Source organism: Fusarium coffeatum (assembly GCF_003316985.1).
Source record: "Fusarium coffeatum strain FIESC_28 chromosome Unknown BRIP53273_contig_55, whole genome shotgun sequence".
Taxonomy (NCBI): domain Eukaryota; kingdom Fungi; phylum Ascomycota; class Sordariomycetes; order Hypocreales; family Nectriaceae; genus Fusarium; species Fusarium coffeatum.
This window is the reverse complement of record NW_022157852.1, coordinates 210,705-229,272: the sequence shown is the minus strand read 5'-3', so window position 1 is coordinate 229,272 and position 18,568 is coordinate 210,705. Positions and strand designations below refer to the sequence as shown.

Genomic DNA, 18,568 nt, shown 5'->3' with positions numbered 1-18,568 from the left:
GTTAAACATAGCGTTTTGCGTGAAAACTTTTGACATGTAAAATTAAGATATATAAAGTTCGAACATGTTGACCAGGATACCCCCAAGGCATCAAGATCAAGGTTCAGTAGCCGTATTGAGGGTTGACCGGCCCATGTGTACATAAAGTGAGAGTGAATATCCAAAGAGAAAGGGTGGTGGCTTAACCATTGTAACCCCAGCGAGGAGCGTTGACAATGATACCACAGATACAGCCAGAGATAATGCCAGAGACAGGAAGTGTAATGATCCAGCCCATGTAAATCCAAGCGACCATGCGCCAGTTGATGGAGCGCCATGTACCAGAGCAGAGACCGACACCGACGGTGGCACCGGTGATACACTGGGTGGTGGACACGGGGAGCTCTGAAGGGTTGTTAGTTATGGTCCTTTAGTAATTGATGAGTAGGTGAGAACTTACTAAGACGGGTGGCGAGAATAACAGTGATAACGGCACCGAGTTCCATACTGAAACCTCGAGAGGGAGAGTGAAGAGTCAGACGGTTACCCAGGTTGCGCATAATGTTGTATCCGTAAGTCCAGATACCAAGAGCGATAGCACCACCACCGAAGCAACTATCAAGCGTTAGCAATGATCCAACAGAAGCTTATCAAAGTACTTACAGAATCCAGACAGGGACCTCTGACTTGCCTCCGTCAATGACACCAGTTCTCCAAATCTGGTAAATAGTAGCGTAAGGACCGATGGCATTAGCAACATCATTGGCACCATGGGTGAACGAAGCAGTACAAGCAGTCATGACTTGCATAAATGTGTACAAGTACTCAGCACGGTTGTCATAGTGAGGAACGTTGGCGTGGATCTCATCCAGATCACCAGTGAGGATACTCTTCTTCTTCTGCATGGCGAGGATGTCCTGGTCAACACCGGACAGGAAAGCCTTCTTGAGGTACCAGAAAAGAACGGCGCCGTTGAGCAGACCACCCTCAGGCTTTTCTCCGATGAGGCTGCGACGGGGCTTGGTCTCGACGGGCTCAGAGACGTCGTGAGCTTGTTCAGAAGTAGCCTTGTTCTCACTGTTGGCTTCCTTGCCCTCGGAGTTGGTATCCTGAGCGCGGACGAACTCATCGCTTCCCTGGCGACCAGCACGGCGGAGCTCCTCGAGCTCATCCTTGGTAAGATGGCCCTCGTAAAAGTCCTTAATACCGCCCTCGGCACCCTCAGGCTGAGCAGGAGGCTCAGGACGCTTGAGCAGAAGAGGGCCCATAGCAATATGCCACCATCGAAGCTGCCAGTCGTCACAGATGACGATGCGGTACAACCAAGGGCAAAGTAAGATAGCGACGATCAGAGCCCATGCGGCACCGACACCGACGATCATACCGACAGTCTCGGCTTCATTAAAGTCAATCTTGATACTGCCACCCTTCCAGACCATAAGCATAGTCAGCAGCGAAGCAGTAATACCGAAGTAGATGGGTGTAAGAAAAAGACCCTTCCAAACAGGCTTACTTCGCAGCATGACTCCATACTTGGTAATAAGGAAGACAATGGCGGCGAAAGCACCAGCAAGACCAGGAGCGATGATCCAAGCGAGAAAGACAGAGACGACGCCGCTGCTGATTCCCTTATCGAGCTCAGCCCAGTGCACACCGTCTGTGCCAACAAGGGCAACGCCCATGCCAATAACACCACCCATGATAGAGTGAGTAGTCGAGACAGGAAGACCGATACGAGTGGCGAAGGTGAGATAGAGCGAGGAGGCCACGATGGCACACATCATGCCGAGCATAAGAAGAGCAGGGTCAGACTCGAACTGTTCAATGTCGACGACCTTGGTACGGATGGTATCAGCGACTCGGGCACCGACACCGACAGAGCCAGCGAATTCGAGGACTGATCCTAGTGTCATGGCTTGGAGGTAAGTGATGGATCGGGACGAGACCGAAGTGGCCCAAGAGTTGGCGACATCGTTGGCACCTAGATGTGTTAGTATAGAAGGTGATAGGAAGGAGTTTGGGGAATTTACCGATGTTCCAGGCATCAAGGAAAGAAAAGATTGTGCCGATGGCAAAGATGTAATCATACTGGTGAAGCACCATGATGAAAGACTAGCCGAACTTCGGACTTGTTTTACTTCCTAAAAAAGAAAGAGGGAAGAGAGAGAAGCTGTCGATACACAGAAGCCCAAGCAGCATTTCAGAGAGCAAGACCCTGACTCCTTATATCACCTCGTACACATGCATGTGGGACGGGAAAGGCTTGGCAAACAAGCTTATAATTATGCTTCACGAGCTAACGACGCATGTCCTCGGTGACCGGATTCGACGGGGATTGCTAGTACAGGCGGCCAATGGGCTGGAAGACACTTGCATGGCAAGGGATGGTGTAAACGATGGCGAGACTTGGCAGTTCATCTAGACGTGCTGTTGGTGAGAGTGGTATGTCTTGGCGATAACTGGGGGTTGTGGTCGTGCTTGTGCTCTTGATGTTCGTTGGACCGGGGAGGGCGATGGGAAAGGCTTGGTATTGGCAGAGCAGGTACGAGTTTTTGGGGTTTCGGATGTGAGATAAGACTTGAGAAGGTGATATGGTTGTGAGGCGAGATGCTACTCTGAAGAGCTGTCAAAGAGATAAGATCGGCGTAGCAACGTTAACGACAGTGCTTTCTTGAGACATTCGCAATGTTAAACGGTTCAATTGCACCATTAACTACGCTAGGACTACGAAAATCATTCGCAGATGGATCCTGAGTTAAAGGTCGAACCATATCCGTAGCTTAATTTACATCCGAGCTCATGTCTTGCCCGACTTGTTCCCTCCTCTTCAATAGTCCTTCCTAATCGAGCAAGACACCAACATCGTAATTTCCAAAGCTGAAAGCCAGTTCCAGAAGAGTGGGAATAAGCTGTTGACCAGTCTCGTCCCCACGTGCATCAAAGGATGTCGTTGAAGGGGATGTTGGGGCGTAGCCAATCAGAGACTAGATCTTCACACGTGGAGCTGGTGGTTTGACTACGAGCGATGCCAAGACCGATCTGAGCAGGGGACTTTAATAGGAAAGGACACTTGATGAGTCGAGAGACAAGGCATATTTTGGGCTTTTTAGAGACAAAGTGTTTCTTTTTCTAAACTTGGGTTGATGTAAAGTCTGGGGAATTACGGGACGAGCAGAACCTCACAGCTTGACAGCGACGATCAGACAGGACAATCTTCTATCACAACTCAATCTCAACTTAATCTCAACTACAGTGACCCAACTTCTCTTCAAAGTTCCAAAGTCCTGATCGTCTCATCCCCAAATCTTCTAACCCAACCGCCAAGCCCCGCGCCACAGCCATAACGCCGCTCCCGCATCCTACAAGCTTCAACAAGACCACACGCGAGCTCTCCCTGCTAGCACGTTCCTACCTTGCCAAGAGCCCAAGCTTTGTAGCTTCTTTCAACCTGATTCCTCTGTTCAGCTCGCACTTCCAAGTGGGCAAGGGTCGTCGCTCGATCTCTGTTCTAGAAACACCTCCGTCTTGGCCTTTGCTGGACATGGGTGGCGTTTGAGGTGAGATTGCAAAGTGACATGAACGGAAAGGTGTGATGGGAAGAGTTTTTACGCCTGGTTTGTATGAACTGCACGTGCTCGAGTCGTTGTGATTTGCCCGGGTAACTTTGGTGATTTGATGGCATCCACTGGCTTGCTTCTGTGGCAACATATACGCGGCGTGGTAGGATTGTTCTGGATTATTCTTTGCTTTGATGTTACACGTGCCTTGACGTAGTGTTCGCCTATCGTGCATTTTGTGTCTGGATCTCCTTTTCGTCCCGTGTTAGTGGATCATGGCAACGTAGAATCCGGCTTTACTGACTTCTTGACAATCTGTCTGAACCTGGATGTTTGGTATTAATGCGTGTCCTATAACCCTAGTGTTTGGGAGTTCGCTGGCTAAAGGCTTATTGACAGCTTGTTTGCTCATTATATTGTTACAGGACCTGTCAACTATCAAGATGGACGGACCCTTCATAGCTCGAAAAGGAAATGAACCTGCCAATATTTGAGTTCTTGGACTGCAGAGTAATAACTATAGGGTAGTCCAGATGACTTGAATTAAATGAAGCTCTACAAATGATCTGATGATATTTATGAACGTATGCCCAAAAGCTTGAAAGGCCAATCCCAGTTTGTATGTCAATAAAATGGCGTTAAGGGTAGTTACAGCGTCTTTACATTTAGTACCAGTATTATGACTACCATTATGGGGGCCATACGATGAGGTCGTTACATTCATGTGTAATTCGATCCACGGTTTGAGTAGCGCAATAAACAAGTCTGTCAGAAAACAACATTTTGACAAGAAATCACTGAAATCTTCAGGATATTTTGTTTGTCATATATGATGTAGCTCATATGATCCGTAAATGCGAATAGCGCTGCTCACAACGAATCGCACTCTATTGAGATGAGATATTCTGACAGATGGTGTGAGTAGTTTCCTTTGAGTTGTTCATGATAAACTTCAACTAGAAGCCTGTCCCCCGCGGGATTTGGGGTTCTCATGAAAAGTTTGACCAATCCTCACCCTCCAATTCTCTTGATAACCCCCAAAGACCCTCTTCCCCCACGGCGGGGTTCTCCGGCCTCGGCCCCTCTCCAATTCTGCTACCAATGATTGGTCAATTTCGATCAACGGTCTTCTTTCCGATGTCATCATATTCCCCATCATGCGCTCATCTCTCCATGAGGTACATATACAGCTCAGCCAAGCTCCAGGTTCTCTTCAATTCACCACAACCTGTCTAACTTGTTCACTGTCGCCAAAATGAAGCTGCTCTACCCAACATCCCTCAAACTCGACATCCAGAGCCTCGAAGGCTTCACCGTCGACCTCCACTCCTACGATGTGACCAAGCCCATCCCAGAGGAACACACCGACGCCGAGATCCTCGTCACTTGGACAAACACAGCCGACAACCTCAAGGACGCCGCAAAGCGCCTCACAAAGCTTCAATGGATTCAGTCCCTCGCTGCTGGTCCCAATGACGTCTTGAATGCTGGCTTCGACGCCTCAAAAATTAAGATTACTACCGGTTCTGGTCTGCACGATCATACCGTCGCAGAGCATGCGCTGGGTCTCCTGCTCAATGCGGCGCGACGTTTCTACGAGATGCGCGACTACCAGCTCCAGGGCAAATGGCCAGGCCACCTCGGCGGTCCTCAGCCTGATAGACCCAAGGATTCATTCAGAACTCTTCGTGATGCGCGCGTTCTGATCTGGGGTTTCGGTAACATCGCAAAGAGCCTCACCCCTCAACTCATCGGTCTCGGCTCCGAAGTGCGGGGCATCGCTCGTCAAGCCGGCGTCCGCAACGGCATCCAAGTCTACACCGAGTCCGATCTCGACACTCTCCTCCCCGAGACCGACGCTCTGGTCATGATCCTTCCCGGCTCTGACTCCACGCGCCACGTGCTCAACGCCGAGCGTCTTAAGCAGCTGCCCAAGCACGCGTGGGTCGTTAATGTTGGACGCGGTACATCTGTGGATGAGGATGCGCTTGTTGCTGCGCTTGAGAAGGGAGAGATTGGCGGTGCGGCGCTAGATGTTTTTGAGACGGAGCCTTTGCCCGAGGGAAGCAGTATCTGGAAGGCGCCTAATGTTATCGTGTCTCCGCATGCTGCGGGTGGACGACCTCAAGGAGCGGAGGCACTTATTGCCGATAATTTGAGACGATTTAGGGCGAAGCAGGACTTGAAGAACATTATTTAAATAGCTATTAAAATAAAACAAAATAAACACAATTGACTGAGCATTTCTTGGCTCATGGCCTGCGACGTTGAGACTGTGGTGTCGCAAAACCGAGGTAGAAGACCCCGCTATTGAGGTTGGGAGTTTGAGGGCATTCCCACTACGCAGTCCATGTGCAATTATCTCGTTTGCTCAGTAATGTTCTCAGCAAATGATCTATAGGACATAATTGCGCAATGCGAATAGATTATAACATCGGCGTTTATCTTTAATTTTCGGAGTCTCAATCATGAGCGCCGTTCAAATGCGCCGATAATCGGTCCAAGCAGCGCTAACTGCCCCATCTAATCTTATCAGATCATCAGCCGCTCCATTCATCTCAACTCCATCATCATCCCATTCGCCACGACCTACTACAACCAACACATTTTCACGCAAGTATGACTCTAGTCCAACCAACCCTCGAGAAGGCCAACGCCCACAACTCATGTCAATTCACTCTCCCAACAAGAAGAGGCGACTATCTCACCCAGGTCTCGTGGCCTCTATCCTGGACCGAGCGAGAACCACCAAAAGATAACACTTCTGTTGTGTCAACCTTGTAAGACCAAACCGCTCGCTATCTACTCAAATTGACTTACTGATAGAATGCAGATACATCGTCGATGGAAATGCCTACTTCTTTACAGCAACCGACATAGCTCGCCGTCTCGAGCTCACACATAAGACCAACGTCATCCTCGTCGCAATCGGCTACCCCAACAAAACATGCGTATTCGACAAGCGAAGAAACGGAGATCTTACACCTGAGGCTGAAGATAGTGTGTATGATATCCCACCTGGTCCCGATGGGAAACCTTCTCCTGGTCCATTTGGCGAGGCATCGGATTTTCTGGATATCATTCAACATCAGATCAGACCGTTGATCGAGAAAACACTCTTCCCAAACATTGAGGGACCAAACGCTTTATTTGGGCATTCTTACGGCGGTTTATTTACGCTCAATGCTTTGTTCACAAAGCCAGAATTCTTTGATACATACATAGCAGCAAGTCCATCGATCTGGTTCGACAACAAAAGCATATTCCAGAACCAAGAACCAGGTTTCCACGCTCGCGAACCTCCCACGGGCCGAGCCCCCCGTTTGTTGGTCACATTTGGCAGTGCAGAGCAGAAGCTGATAAAGCTACCCGGCGAGTCTGACGAAAAGTTCGACAAGAAACAAAAGGGAGCTTTGGAGAGGAAGATGAAGGATAATGCTATGGAATTGGTTAGCAGAATGCAGAAATCGAACAATTTGAGGAATGTCTGGATGTGGGAGTTTGAGGGGGAGGATCATGGCGGTGCGGCAGTTTGCGCGTTACAGAGAGGGCTGTTTAGGTTTTTGTTGGATCAGCGGGAGTAGAACGGTACTCGCAATGGTTACATATGGCAAATTAGTTGAAATGTGAAGTCTGATATAAAGATTCGGAATTCCAAGTATCTATAATGGTACAATATGAGTCAATGTTCTATACAACTTTTCGCTGTCAATCAACACCATCGCCATGCTCGTAAGAAACAAAACCAAAAGAATCTCTAGGACCTAGCAGGAGCTAGACCATTGACTGATTCTACACCAACACATCGCCTGGATCAGCGTCACCTGCATCGACTTGAGCACCACCATCTTGACCACCATCAACTTGACCACCATCAGCTTGACCACCATCAGCTTGATCAGCATTAGCCTGGGCTGCTCGCCGCCCCTTTTTTCTCCTTGGACCAGTTCTCCAGTTCTCCCAGTTCTCTTCTTAACTCTCCCCGTAACGATATGCTTTTCACGCTTCGTCTGCTCCAAACCCCTCCAATTAAACTCGGACGGATCAAATGGCGGATCATAATCCATGTCAAAATGCGTCGTGATATCATACTTGCACAACGGGAGATATGGCCCAAGCTGTTCCATCCTTCTGGACCTAAGATTATAATTGTGTTCGCCGTTGCGCCAGGCTACGGTCTTCGTCTGTCTTAGAGCAGGATGGTGGTTCCTTGCTCTCCAGTTCCACTGGTTGATGATGTAACTTTGGAAACAACGCAGATCCCACGCAGCCATGCTTTTCCAAGCCCAGTCAGGTCGAAGATCGTTTCCCGGAGCCGTGATATGCGGGACGGTCCACGCGTGGCTGAAATCTACGATTTGGCCTTCGAAGTATTGCTGATCTTTGAGGTCGCGGACTACAATACCGCATTTATGCAACTGATGCAAATTTCTCAGCATTTGTGGAATGTGCTTTATTTGTCGTTGTTTCATCTCCCTTTCTCTGGTGGGATCGCCATCAGTATCTCGATGGTTCGGGATGTAATCTTTCACAATTGCGTAAACAGGCTGGTCAGGGTTGTCCTCCATCTCCAAGACTTTAGCTGCGCTGCGTTTTTCGTTTATCCAGTATAGACGGTGTTGATCATCGGCGTACCTTGTTACGACTGCCGTTTCCCATTGTTCTTGGAACTCTCGTGTGAGGACCACCTTCAAGTAGCCGTGAGCTTTGACAGCCAGTTGTTCTTTTCCGAGTTCTTTCAAACGGCCGTAGACTCGACATTCTGCGTTGAACGATGTTGCTTGTCCACGTAGATGGTTCATGACGGCTGGGGGCTGAGGGTTGGGGCCTCCAACGGCCACACCATTCATGGTGTAAGCCTCTTCCATGGGATACATATCGAAGCGAGGCTCGCGAGTCCATTCTGGTTTGAACTAAAGGGCGTTAATAACTGACACATGGATGTGTGATGATACTTACAAACTTGACGGCATACTGTATACCGTCGATGGAAGCTAGTACAACAGCTGAGTGGCATCCTTCACCGAGGAGCTTTTCTAATACGAAGTTGTGGTTATCGATATTCTGCACGAAAGGGTCGAGTTTCGGGCCTTCGATATTTGGTAGCGGTATAAGTTGTGGACCTGTTGCAGCCATTTTGAAGTTGAGATCTGGTGAATGAATGAATAGGCTAATAATGCTTTGTAGATGTGATATGATATGTCAAATTTGATTATCAAGAAGGCGATCGTGATCATCTTTGTACTTTTCCTTCTCCAGGACATCCTGATAGAATTGGGAGTATATTGCTGTGTGTCTGTTCAGTAACTTCAATAATCTTCAAAGGGATGAATAAAGTATTGGTATTGTTCGAAAAGGACAAACAGGCAAAATGTCCTGAGCACATTGTATCAAAGAACCTTCAACAAACGGCTGCCTATTGTTCAGTATTGACAGTCAATAGTTCATCTAGATTCGGCCTTTGCCGAGAATGTCTTTCTGGTTATTAAAAAAAGGTCATCTGGCTATGTATAGCACATCCTTGGCTTGAATAGACGCTGGGTTTTGCTTTGTTTAGGTAGGCGTCAATGTTATGAAGTCGTCAGTCGTTTTCGCTCTCCTGCATTGTCCTCACGAATGTGGGCTATTGGCATTGCGCCTATTCCACAAACGCACCACCGTCAATGAACAACAAACAGACTACCTGTAGGCTGGAGAGTAAGAACGGGAGGGTGAGGGAAACGGTACACAAGTGCTTTATCTAGAAATACCGCGACAGACAGCGAGGACGCAGCCATTGAGTTGGCGGCACCTGTTACGTGCTAACGGCACATGTCAACTTCACCTTGACATCCATCCCGGTACAGAAGTCTCTGAGAGTTTGGGACAGTTCTTGGCTAATGGTTTGCGTTGAAGCTGAAGTTTTGGATGTGTGGGGCATAGAAGCAGTAGAGTCCTTTGTACAAATATGCTGTGCAGTGACAAAGAATGTGCGGGACTGCCAGTATTATCACAAAGGTCCAGAAATTTGTTCAAGAGAACCCATTGTTCGAGTTTGATCCTCTTTTCATCCAGACGGGGCCTATGCTCCAGTTGCAACCTGAAAGCCCTTGTATCCTTCCACAGCTCATAGTCAAATTACCGGAAATATTGTGGAAAGGTAACAATAAGCTGGTAACATACAGGTGTCAGACTCCTTATTTAGAAAAGGTGGAGGAAGAATGCAAACTGTCTTTTTGGTGATGATAACACAATTCGTCACCCTTGGCTAGGTAGTAAGCTCATTCTTCCTCCCTACGAATGTCTACACCGTCTTCTCATTTACTGAATGACTCCGACATATCCTGTGAATACTTTAAACGAGCATCAGATCTGAGTATATGATCAGTGTTTTATTGGCCCTAGTGGCTCACTAAACCCCTTCTTGCTACATGCTAGGTGAAAGTCGTGGCCTTACTCGCGGCTAAGTTCACGGGATCTGGACAGTGAGCAATCATCCTCTCACAAGTCCTCGATTCAATTGTCTATTATCTTTTAATGCCATTTCCCTTCTCTATCATCCCGGTAGAAACCAGGAATCGCCAACCTCAACCCCATTTCCAAACTCCATCCCTCCAAATCCCAGATCATCAAGCTCAACCCCCGACTCCAACCCCTCAAAAGGCCCTTCCATACTCTCAAATGCATCGCCCGTCGGTAAAAAGTTCAGCTCCGACACAGCCGTCTCTTCAACAACAATCGGCTCATAAATATCCCTGCCCAGACTCCGAAGCTCTTGTCTATGCGCAGCCACAGCTTCTTGTGCTCTCTGGCTCAACTCTCCCACAACAGAGCGCAATGCTCTAAAAGCCTCATCGTCGACGACCTTTAGCAGCTTATCGAACAGGTCGAGCGCTTTTATGGAGATGTGCTGATCGACGTGGATGGATTCGTGGCCTGGATGTAGGATCATGTTGGCGAGGAGGACTATTAGTGCTGAGAAGTGGGAGTAGCTGCATGCCCTACGAGGGTCAGTGACGTCTCCAAATGGAGTCTTGGGGATAACTTACCAGACTAAACATTCTGTCGGGGTTGCTTCCTGGAATAACTTCATGCATCCTCTGCTCACGTCGACACATTGGTTCCACCCCTCCGGCAAAGGTGCTTGTTCTTTGTTCCTGCCAAGTTGATCACTCCCAGATATCGCCTCTTTCCCAAATGAACTAATTCTCTTCTGCCAATCTTGGTTATAACTGTATATCCCGTGAATCATAACCTCAGTCAATAAGAAAGCGTGGTGCATCTTGGTCATCTGCACAAGCTGGCTTGGTCCAACGGTCGCAACGACATACTCTATGTGGAAGGCCTTTGGGATGCGCTCGTACCATTGATCCAGCATGATTTGAAGACGCGCTACCCGTCTTTGGAGTTCTTGAGACGTAATCCTGCTAGCGCGATTGGAGTGCAACAGGTCGTACACTTTACCCTCAATGTAGGCGAGTTCAACACGTCGTCGGTGGTAGTTGAAGTGTACTTGGCCATTCTGCGTCCATATCAATCCAGCGCTATCAGCTGGTGCCATCGTCGGCAAAGCGATATCGATATCGTCATCATTCTGACACGAAGGTGTGTTTCCTCTCAACCCAATATCCTACACCCGTTAGTCGACTTCGCAACAGCTCATCGAGAGACATACCTTATCAAGAACATAAGCAATCCAGAACACCCTCGACCGATGCTCCGCCTCTGCAGCAGGAAAACGCATCATAGCCTCCTGCGAATGCAATCTCAACCGATGCGCCAACCTCAAAGCCGTCCCGATAAGCACGCCCGCAGGCTTCGGATCCCTACTGTTCTGGAACAGCATCACAATCCCCAACAGCACTTGAACTCCCAATAAGTCCTCTTCCCTTGTGACAAGCTCTGAAACCACGCTCTGCACATTCCGTAGGCACTGGTCCGCCTTCTCGATGTGTACCGCTTGGGAATCTGTGAGTGAAAGCTGTGGTGTGCGATACCCAATTGCGAGGACAGTTTGAATGGCGGCCCATGTTGCTCTATCCTGAGATGCAGGGTTATTGTACCAGTTTGTAACTAGTTTGAGAAATGATGGTTGTTGGAAGAGAGGGATTACTGTGTTGAAGGTGGAGAAGTAGTGGTTTATTATAGGGAGGATTTCTTCGAGGGGTGGGAGATCAAAGGTGTTTGGAGGGGAACCTTCGTAGACAGATGGACGGACTGGGTCGAATTTCCAGGAGTAGACGCCTAGTTTCGCTAGATCTTGATCAACTCCGCCCTGGTTGGTGACAGACTCTGCTGAATCGCCAGGACTGGACTGGCTTTCTGGTGAGTATGTTGGTTTGGCAGCTTGGGCGTCTTTTGCGGTTCGGAGAACATGCTCAAGATGTTCCTCTATGCGCTTCAATCGCGCTTCAAGACTTTCTTGTCTGTTGCTTTTGAGTATTAGTTTAATGAAGCGGCAAAGGATTGGAGACTCACTCTTGTTGTTGCTTGGCTATTCTGCCCCTCGCTGAACTGGTCTTTTGCCTGATGACGCTGGTGCGACAGCTTGTATTATAAAGGATACAATTTGAACAGTCGGGTTTAAGCATATCGCATTTAATCTTTTTCGTAAAGCACAAGTCGCAGGCTGTTTTCTATTGTTAACTGGGGTCATGCTACTCTCGTTCTTATTGACTCACCTTTGCGACGGCTTGAAGATGCGGAGTCTGTCTCTTCTGGAGTCGTCATGTTTGCAGTCATGCCTATCGCCTTGGGATCAGTAAAGATGGATGTCAGGATGATGCAGCATCTGAATACAACTCTGACTGCGCGATCATAGGATTGAAGATGAGATTTGGGATGCGACAGTCAAGAGCTGACAAATACTCGTTGAGACCGGGTGTAGTGTCTTTTCAGGTCCAGGCCCACTGTAAGCCGCTGATCGTAAGCACTAAATTAAGGGTCTTCAACGGGCAACCTACACGATTTCTAGGTAGCCCTAGAGATTAGTAGTACTTGATTCCAGATGCATTCAAGTGTAAGTCACATAGGAATGAGGTTTGATAACCTTCAGATTAGTAGTAGAAGATGGGTTAGACTGTTGTTAAGATACTACCTATGAGGTACACAACAGTTTGCTCTGATAGAATCGCGTAACAGCACCGGTTTCTTACCCGCCTTCAGCATGGATCCTTTTAGGTTGGGTCTGCAATCGTGCGGCGAAACGCATAAAGACCCTCGTGATATGATCAAAATAGGTAGGCTTACGCCCATGCTCCACTTGAAGCAGCTATACTCGTCTTCTTAAAGTCACTGCTCTACATATTTGATGGGAAGCACGAAGAACGAAGCATCTGGGAATATGAACAGAGGGGGGTCCTACCGGGGATAGGCGTTCACTACAATTGTAACCCCCTGCACGGTCTCTCACTTACACTTGTATCCATGCAATGTCAAGTCCATCTTTGGACAATCGTGATACGGTATCTCACTATTGAGTTAACGCGCCCCCACAAGACACTCTGCACTGCAGTTTTAACCCCCTCTCAGGCTTCTTCTATCTCTCGTGGGCTGGGCTTCACTGCAATTCTACACCCCGATTCCCAGTCCCTCTGCTTCTTGTATTGAAGCCTGTCGATCAATTACAAAGTTAAAACTTTGTCAACGCGCTGCACTGCAGTTTTAACCATCTCTTGAGTTTCTCTTTATGCAAACTTCACTGCAATTCTAACCCTCGCCCACGTCTGAGTGAATCGTGGGGCTGGAAACCTCGAGTCTACAGTGCAAGCGCGACTTGTTCAACGGGTTTACAACAATGAAAGAGAGCAATGAAAAGGAACCATTCGATAGCAATTCCCTCCACAGCAGTCAGTGTCTTCGCAGACAGGTCCTCCCAGAACAAGCCTTCATTATCACGATCGGATCAACAGAAAAAATACAATGCAATTCATAACATTCTCTTCATTACTTCATAATCTCAACTACTGGTATCTCTGATCATAAACCACCCGCTTAATAAGTGGTAAGGCTAGGCGTGCTGGGGTCTCTGGGGAACGAGAACTTGGTCTCAACAAAAATCTTCTGCATCGCATCTTCGCGCTTCTCAAACTTGTAGTAGACCTTGTCCAAATCCTCAAGTCGGACTCGGTGCGACAGCATCTGACCAGGATCAAGCTCTCCCTTCTGGATCATCTCGAGAAGCTCCTTCCAGTACTTGTGAACAGGCGCTTGGCCGTTACCGATAAGTCGGATACCACGCTCCATGAGGGATCCAACGTTGAAGTGGTTTGTGTATCCGACGTACACACCAGTAACACCACAGCGTCCGTAGTTGCGAACGCCCTCGATCATCTCGTTGATGATCTCGCTAGTATCGGTCTCGGCGCCGACGGCCATCTCGAGCCAGTGCATCCAGCCCTTGGCGTATTCACCAGCAGCGCACTCGATAGCGCAGTCGGGACCGCGGTTGCCAGTGAGTTCCTTGAGGCGGCTTACCACGGTGGGCTTGTTGGTCACACCGTGGGAGAGCTTCTTGTAGTCAACTAGCTCGAGCTTGCCCATATGAGGCTCGGGCCAGTTGTCGCGGATAAAGGACAGACGGGGTTCTGTGTCGACGAAGATGATCTTGCTTGCACCTTCTTTAACAGCGAAAATACCAGCCATTTGACCAATGGGGCCAGCGCCGAAGATGGCGACTGAGTCGTCGGGGTACACGGCTGTGTCCTTGACGGCATTGTAGGATGTGGCGAGGACATCAGAGAGGTAGAGAGCTGGGGAAGTCAGTACAAGTCGAATAAGTATACGGTACAGGTCAGACTTACCCTTCTCATCAGGAACACCATCGGGAATCTCCAACAAGTTCACATCACCAAGTGGCACGCGCACATACTCGGCCTGGCCACCAGCGAAACCACCAGTGAAATGCGAGTAGCCAAACATACCAGCCGTACGACCACCGTACATAGCGCGCTCTGTAGTGTTGGAGTTGGTCTTCTCACATTGCGACGAAAGCTTCTGCTTGCAGAAGAAGCAATCACCACAAGCAATCTGGAACGAAGCGACGTATCGCTTGCCAACCTCAACACCGGTGACTCCAGCGCCGACTTGGTCGACAACACCACAGAACTCGTGACCCAAGATGTCGCCTTCGCTGAGCTGGACCACTGTGCCGTGGAGGAGATGCAAGTCTGAGCCGCAGACTGTGCTGCCAGTTACTTTGAGGATGACATCGCGGTCTTCGATGATCTTGGGCTTAGGAGCGTCGACTGCCTTAATCAGTATACAACAACATAGTCATTTAAAGGAGTGAAACATACCCATCTGGACCTTGTTCTTGCTAATCCAGGCCAAAGCCTTCATAGTCTCGCTCTTGTCGCCCGTCTCACGGTACGAGGTAACGTCCTGCGCCGTGACGGCATTATCGCCGTGGCCAATGATCTTTTCGGCCTGATAAGCAGCTTGAGTAGCCATTTTTAATAAAATATTATGGTAAAAATAGTTTATTGGTATATTAATGACAGGAAAACACCCTGATGGGCGTCCTCCTCGGGGTATTTAACCACGTGGAACGTCTGTCTTCATGACTTCATTTCGCAAACTTCCACCCGTCATCGGCAGCTCGTCAGCATGACAGAAAAGGCTTTCTGTGGAGTCAAGATGATAGAAAAGGTATGTAACTGTACGGTGCTTTACTGTAGAGGTTGTGACAGGCGTTGATGCACTCATGACGATCCTTGTTCCTCGACGTCATAGATCGAAGACCAAAACACGGGGGTTTTATGTGATTGAGACCAGACGTTGAGAATTGGGTGGATAATCGGATTTATCTTCTGAACTAAGGTCTATTGCCGGTAAAACATTTCCTGTTCTGTAACCTGTCATCTCGATCTGAGAGTTCATAGCTTCATCATAGTCTCGCCCGGTCGAATGGTTCCCGCCGCCAAGTTTTTTACCTCCACATGAGCTTAAGAGCGGGGAGCTTTTTCTACAGCAAATTGGGAGAAACGGGATTAGGATGCCATGCAGACGATATTATTAAGTCAATTTATTAAACGTTAGTCTAGTCATTTGCTTATCATTTCCCGTCACCTGGATTCAATGCTCAAACGACGCTGATCCCCTCTTGGAGCTCCGTCTTAGTGGGCATCTTGTTTACACGCATCAATTCGGCACTCTGGGCCATGGCAGGATCTCTGCCCATGCTGGCCATGGCCACAACCGTTTCGCCCTTGCAGTAGTACGCCACGAATTGGTTCTCCTCCGCGCTGCCGTCTAGGACTAGGTCGTCCCACCCAGAAGCCATCGTGTTGCCACAGTATCGCAGCTGTGCTCCCAGAGCTGACCAGAAGATGGGAATAAAGTGCTCAGTCTTTCCACCAGGGCTGACGATGTGACGGGCGGCAATACGACCCGCCTTTTGAGCAACGTTCCAGTGCTCAATGCGGACAGGCTTACCTTCACCTCCAGGTCCATGGTAAGGGAAGGTTGCAATATCGCCAATAGCGTACACATCCTGGAGACCGCTGACAGAGTAGTCGTCATTGACTTTAATAGATCCGTCTTTTTCGAGTGTGATGTTGCTGTTGTTCTGGAGATACTGGGTCGCAGGGGAAACACCCACTCCAAGAACGACCAAATCGGCCTCCAGCTTAGTACCGTCCTTGAGGCACACAGCACCAACCTTGGAAGAGTCGGATGAGGAGGGCTCGGCCTTGTCGACACTCGCGCCCATGTAAAACTTGACTCCCTTGCCTTCAAGTGCCTTTTGAAGACCAGCACCGACCTTCTCACCGAGGACCCTCTCAAGAGGAACATTCTCCATACCGACGACAGTCACATCATTGTCACTGGCAGTAGCAACCGCACACTCCATTCCGATAAACGAAGATCCAACGACGACAATCTTCTTGCCCTTGTCACCAATCTGCTCAACAATCTTTCTTGTGTCGTGGACACTGCGAAGAGTGAAGATGTTCTCGAGGTTCTTGAATCCGTCGAGGGGCAATCGCTTGGGGGTACCGCCAGTTGCGAGAACCAGCTTGGTGTAAGAGATCTTCTCACCCTCCTCAGTTGTAACGAAACGGCCGTTGAAGTCGACATTGTTGACCGAACCATTGACGAACTTGATGGAGCCGCCTTCATAGAAGTCCTTGTTTCGCCAGGTCAACTTATCGAGGTCGGTCATGAGAGCCTTGCTCAGCTTGGTTCGGTCAATGGGGTAGTAGCCTTCGTTCGAGACAACGGTGATGCCACCCTTCCATCCATCCTCGCGGAGGCTCTCGACAACACCCAGTGTGCCTGAACCACCACCGACAATGACGACTTGGTCTTCCTGTAGGGCTCCGAATCCCTTGCATGAAACGTTGGGCTGTCGCTTGGAGGACTTGATGGCGCTCTCTTCGCCAGTGACGTACACGGCACCGTCTCGTTCGGTGACTTGGAATACGGGGAGATGGTCGAGGGCGGGGGCATCCTCAATATCGCCGGTCTTCGCATTAAAACAGGCTAGAAGATTGATCAGCAAAGTTCTAGATTGATCTAGATCTTAATCCTTGTATCGGAGCCATGCGCTCACGATACTAGGCAGAGATGCGCAGGGAACAGTACATACCTCCGTGCCAGGGACATGTGATGCGACCATCGTTGGTCAAAACACCCTTTGCGAGAGGTGCGCCGTAATGAGTACACTTGGATCCCAAAGCCTGTGTTGTGCCACCAGTGTTTACAAGTAGAACCTTGCCATTCTCAATACCTTCGACCTCAACCTCCTGCTTGGCGCCTGGAGAAAGAGAAAGGGACGAGAGGCCCTTGAGCTTGTATTCTTGAGACATTGCTTTGTATGTGGAAAAGGACTTTGCTAGAGGAAGAGGAGTCTGTATCCGAGCTGTACGAAAGCTTTGGAGTATTCTAGGGGAAAGGAGAGGACGCATAAGGTCGTCTTAAAGTAGCTGGGAGAGGAAGCTTGGGGAGAAGAGAGGTGGGATGATTGGGGAGAAACAGTGGGAGAGCCGAAAGTGAAAGAACGGATCATGGGCACAACTGCAACACTCCCAATGCAAGCATCACCACCTAAAGACGCTCCGAATCATCCATGCGGTTGCGATCCATAATGTGGGGGATGACAATGAGACGAATCTGACTGGTCGAAGCTCTCGATGTGGTAAGTTTGTATGACGACATGCCGATGTTGAGAGCCGACCGTTTCATACAAAGAAGCTGCGTTACCACAGTTTTCCTCAGTAGAAAAGTAAGCAAACGGTAAACACCGCTTGGATTTAATTGTTAAGCAACATGATGCCACTATTAAGTGCCGAAATAAGCGATATCAGGCGGTGAATAGAAAAGATGATGAATCAACGACAATTCCCGTTAGTTGATGGAGTTTAGAGTTTCTCTAACTCGTAAAAACACTACCCTAGACCTTGCTCGCGATGCTACTTTGGTTCTCAAGTCACGCTTTAGATCACGTGTCTAGCGTCTCAACGCTAAGGCTGTCGTCATGTCATCTTCCCCAACCCCAAAGCGGGATTAAATGGGTCAAAGCGGCAGCCAGAGGAAAAGTGTGACAACCTTGTTCCACGATCCAATCAAACGCTACAAAGGAAATGAAGACAATTGTTGGCGTTCAACACGTCTTCCCTGCAAAATGTCTGCACGCTAACCTCGAGAGAGTCACTGTGCCCCTGATGGGTGCCTGAGATTGCTCGCTAAATGCCCTGGTTCGTGTCACGCCTTATTTTGCGGGTGTTTGCAGCCAGTGATTGTTGGATCACATGGCCTACGTACAGCAGTTCATCTAGTTCGAGTGGCTGGGAATGGCCTACTCCAAGGCCTCATCTGCCCTGTTTATGCTCTGACGTACACTCACTAGACATTCACTGCCTCACTACAAAGTATAGTTATTCTTCGACGGAATAAACCTTTGTTTATTGTTATCGAGAAAACATCATTTTCGGCTTTCACACTAAGTCAGGAACAGAACTCCACACCTACCGTACCAATTTAGACTCGCGCGGGACCCTCATACCAATCAATCCATCCCGTCATTATCAGCAGCCAGTTATAGTTCCCTA

General features: G+C 48.8%; 7 protein-coding genes across 7 annotated transcripts; 2 read left to right on the top strand and 5 right to left on the bottom strand.

Moving 5' to 3' along the window:
- Positions 1-181: 181 nt before the first annotated feature.
- FIESC28_02600 (uncharacterized protein) lies at positions 182-2,082 on the bottom strand (the record flags this gene model as incomplete). The annotated part of the gene is made up of 4 exons (XM_031156749.1): positions 182-384; positions 440-594; positions 643-1,960; positions 2,010-2,082. 4 exons carry the CDS (start codon positions 2,080-2,082, stop codon positions 182-184), a joined length of 1,749 nt encoding a protein of 582 aa, XP_031019258.1.
- Positions 2,083-4,791: 2,709 nt separating this feature from the next.
- Positions 4,792-5,736, top strand: FIESC28_02599 (uncharacterized protein; the record flags this gene model as incomplete). Its single annotated transcript, XM_031156748.1, has 1 exon — positions 4,792-5,736. The coding sequence occupies one exon, from the start codon at positions 4,792-4,794 to the stop codon at positions 5,734-5,736; it is 945 nt and encodes a 314-aa protein (XP_031019257.1).
- A 419-nt stretch (positions 5,737-6,155) lies between these two features.
- Positions 6,156-7,120, top strand: FIESC28_02598 (uncharacterized protein; the record flags this gene model as incomplete). The annotated part of the gene is made up of 2 exons (XM_031156747.1): positions 6,156-6,316; positions 6,370-7,120. 2 exons carry the CDS (start codon positions 6,156-6,158, stop codon positions 7,118-7,120), a joined length of 912 nt encoding a protein of 303 aa, XP_031019256.1.
- A 208-nt stretch (positions 7,121-7,328) lies between these two features.
- FIESC28_02597 (uncharacterized protein) lies at positions 7,329-8,672 on the bottom strand (the record flags this gene model as incomplete). The annotated part of the gene is made up of 3 exons (XM_031156746.1): positions 7,329-7,429; positions 7,780-8,449; positions 8,496-8,672. 3 exons carry the CDS (start codon positions 8,670-8,672, stop codon positions 7,329-7,331), a joined length of 948 nt encoding a protein of 315 aa, XP_031019255.1.
- Positions 8,673-10,071: 1,399 nt separating this feature from the next.
- FIESC28_02596 (uncharacterized protein) lies at positions 10,072-12,245 on the bottom strand (the record flags this gene model as incomplete). The annotated part of the gene is made up of 5 exons (XM_031156745.1): positions 10,072-10,516; positions 10,565-11,145; positions 11,191-11,947; positions 11,994-12,144; positions 12,197-12,245. The coding sequence occupies 5 exons, from the start codon at positions 12,243-12,245 to the stop codon at positions 10,072-10,074; spliced, it is 1,983 nt and encodes a 660-aa protein (XP_031019254.1).
- Positions 12,246-13,508: 1,263 nt separating this feature from the next.
- FIESC28_02595 (uncharacterized protein) lies at positions 13,509-14,966 on the bottom strand (the record flags this gene model as incomplete). The annotated part of the gene is made up of 3 exons (XM_031156744.1): positions 13,509-14,266; positions 14,318-14,761; positions 14,813-14,966. 3 exons carry the CDS (start codon positions 14,964-14,966, stop codon positions 13,509-13,511), a joined length of 1,356 nt encoding a protein of 451 aa, XP_031019253.1.
- Positions 14,967-15,597: 631 nt separating this feature from the next.
- FIESC28_02594 (uncharacterized protein) lies at positions 15,598-17,326 on the bottom strand (the record flags this gene model as incomplete). Its single annotated transcript, XM_031156743.1, has 2 exons — positions 15,598-17,000; positions 17,107-17,326. 2 exons carry the CDS (start codon positions 17,324-17,326, stop codon positions 15,598-15,600), a joined length of 1,623 nt encoding a protein of 540 aa, XP_031019252.1.
- Positions 17,327-18,568: the final 1,242 nt, after the last annotated feature.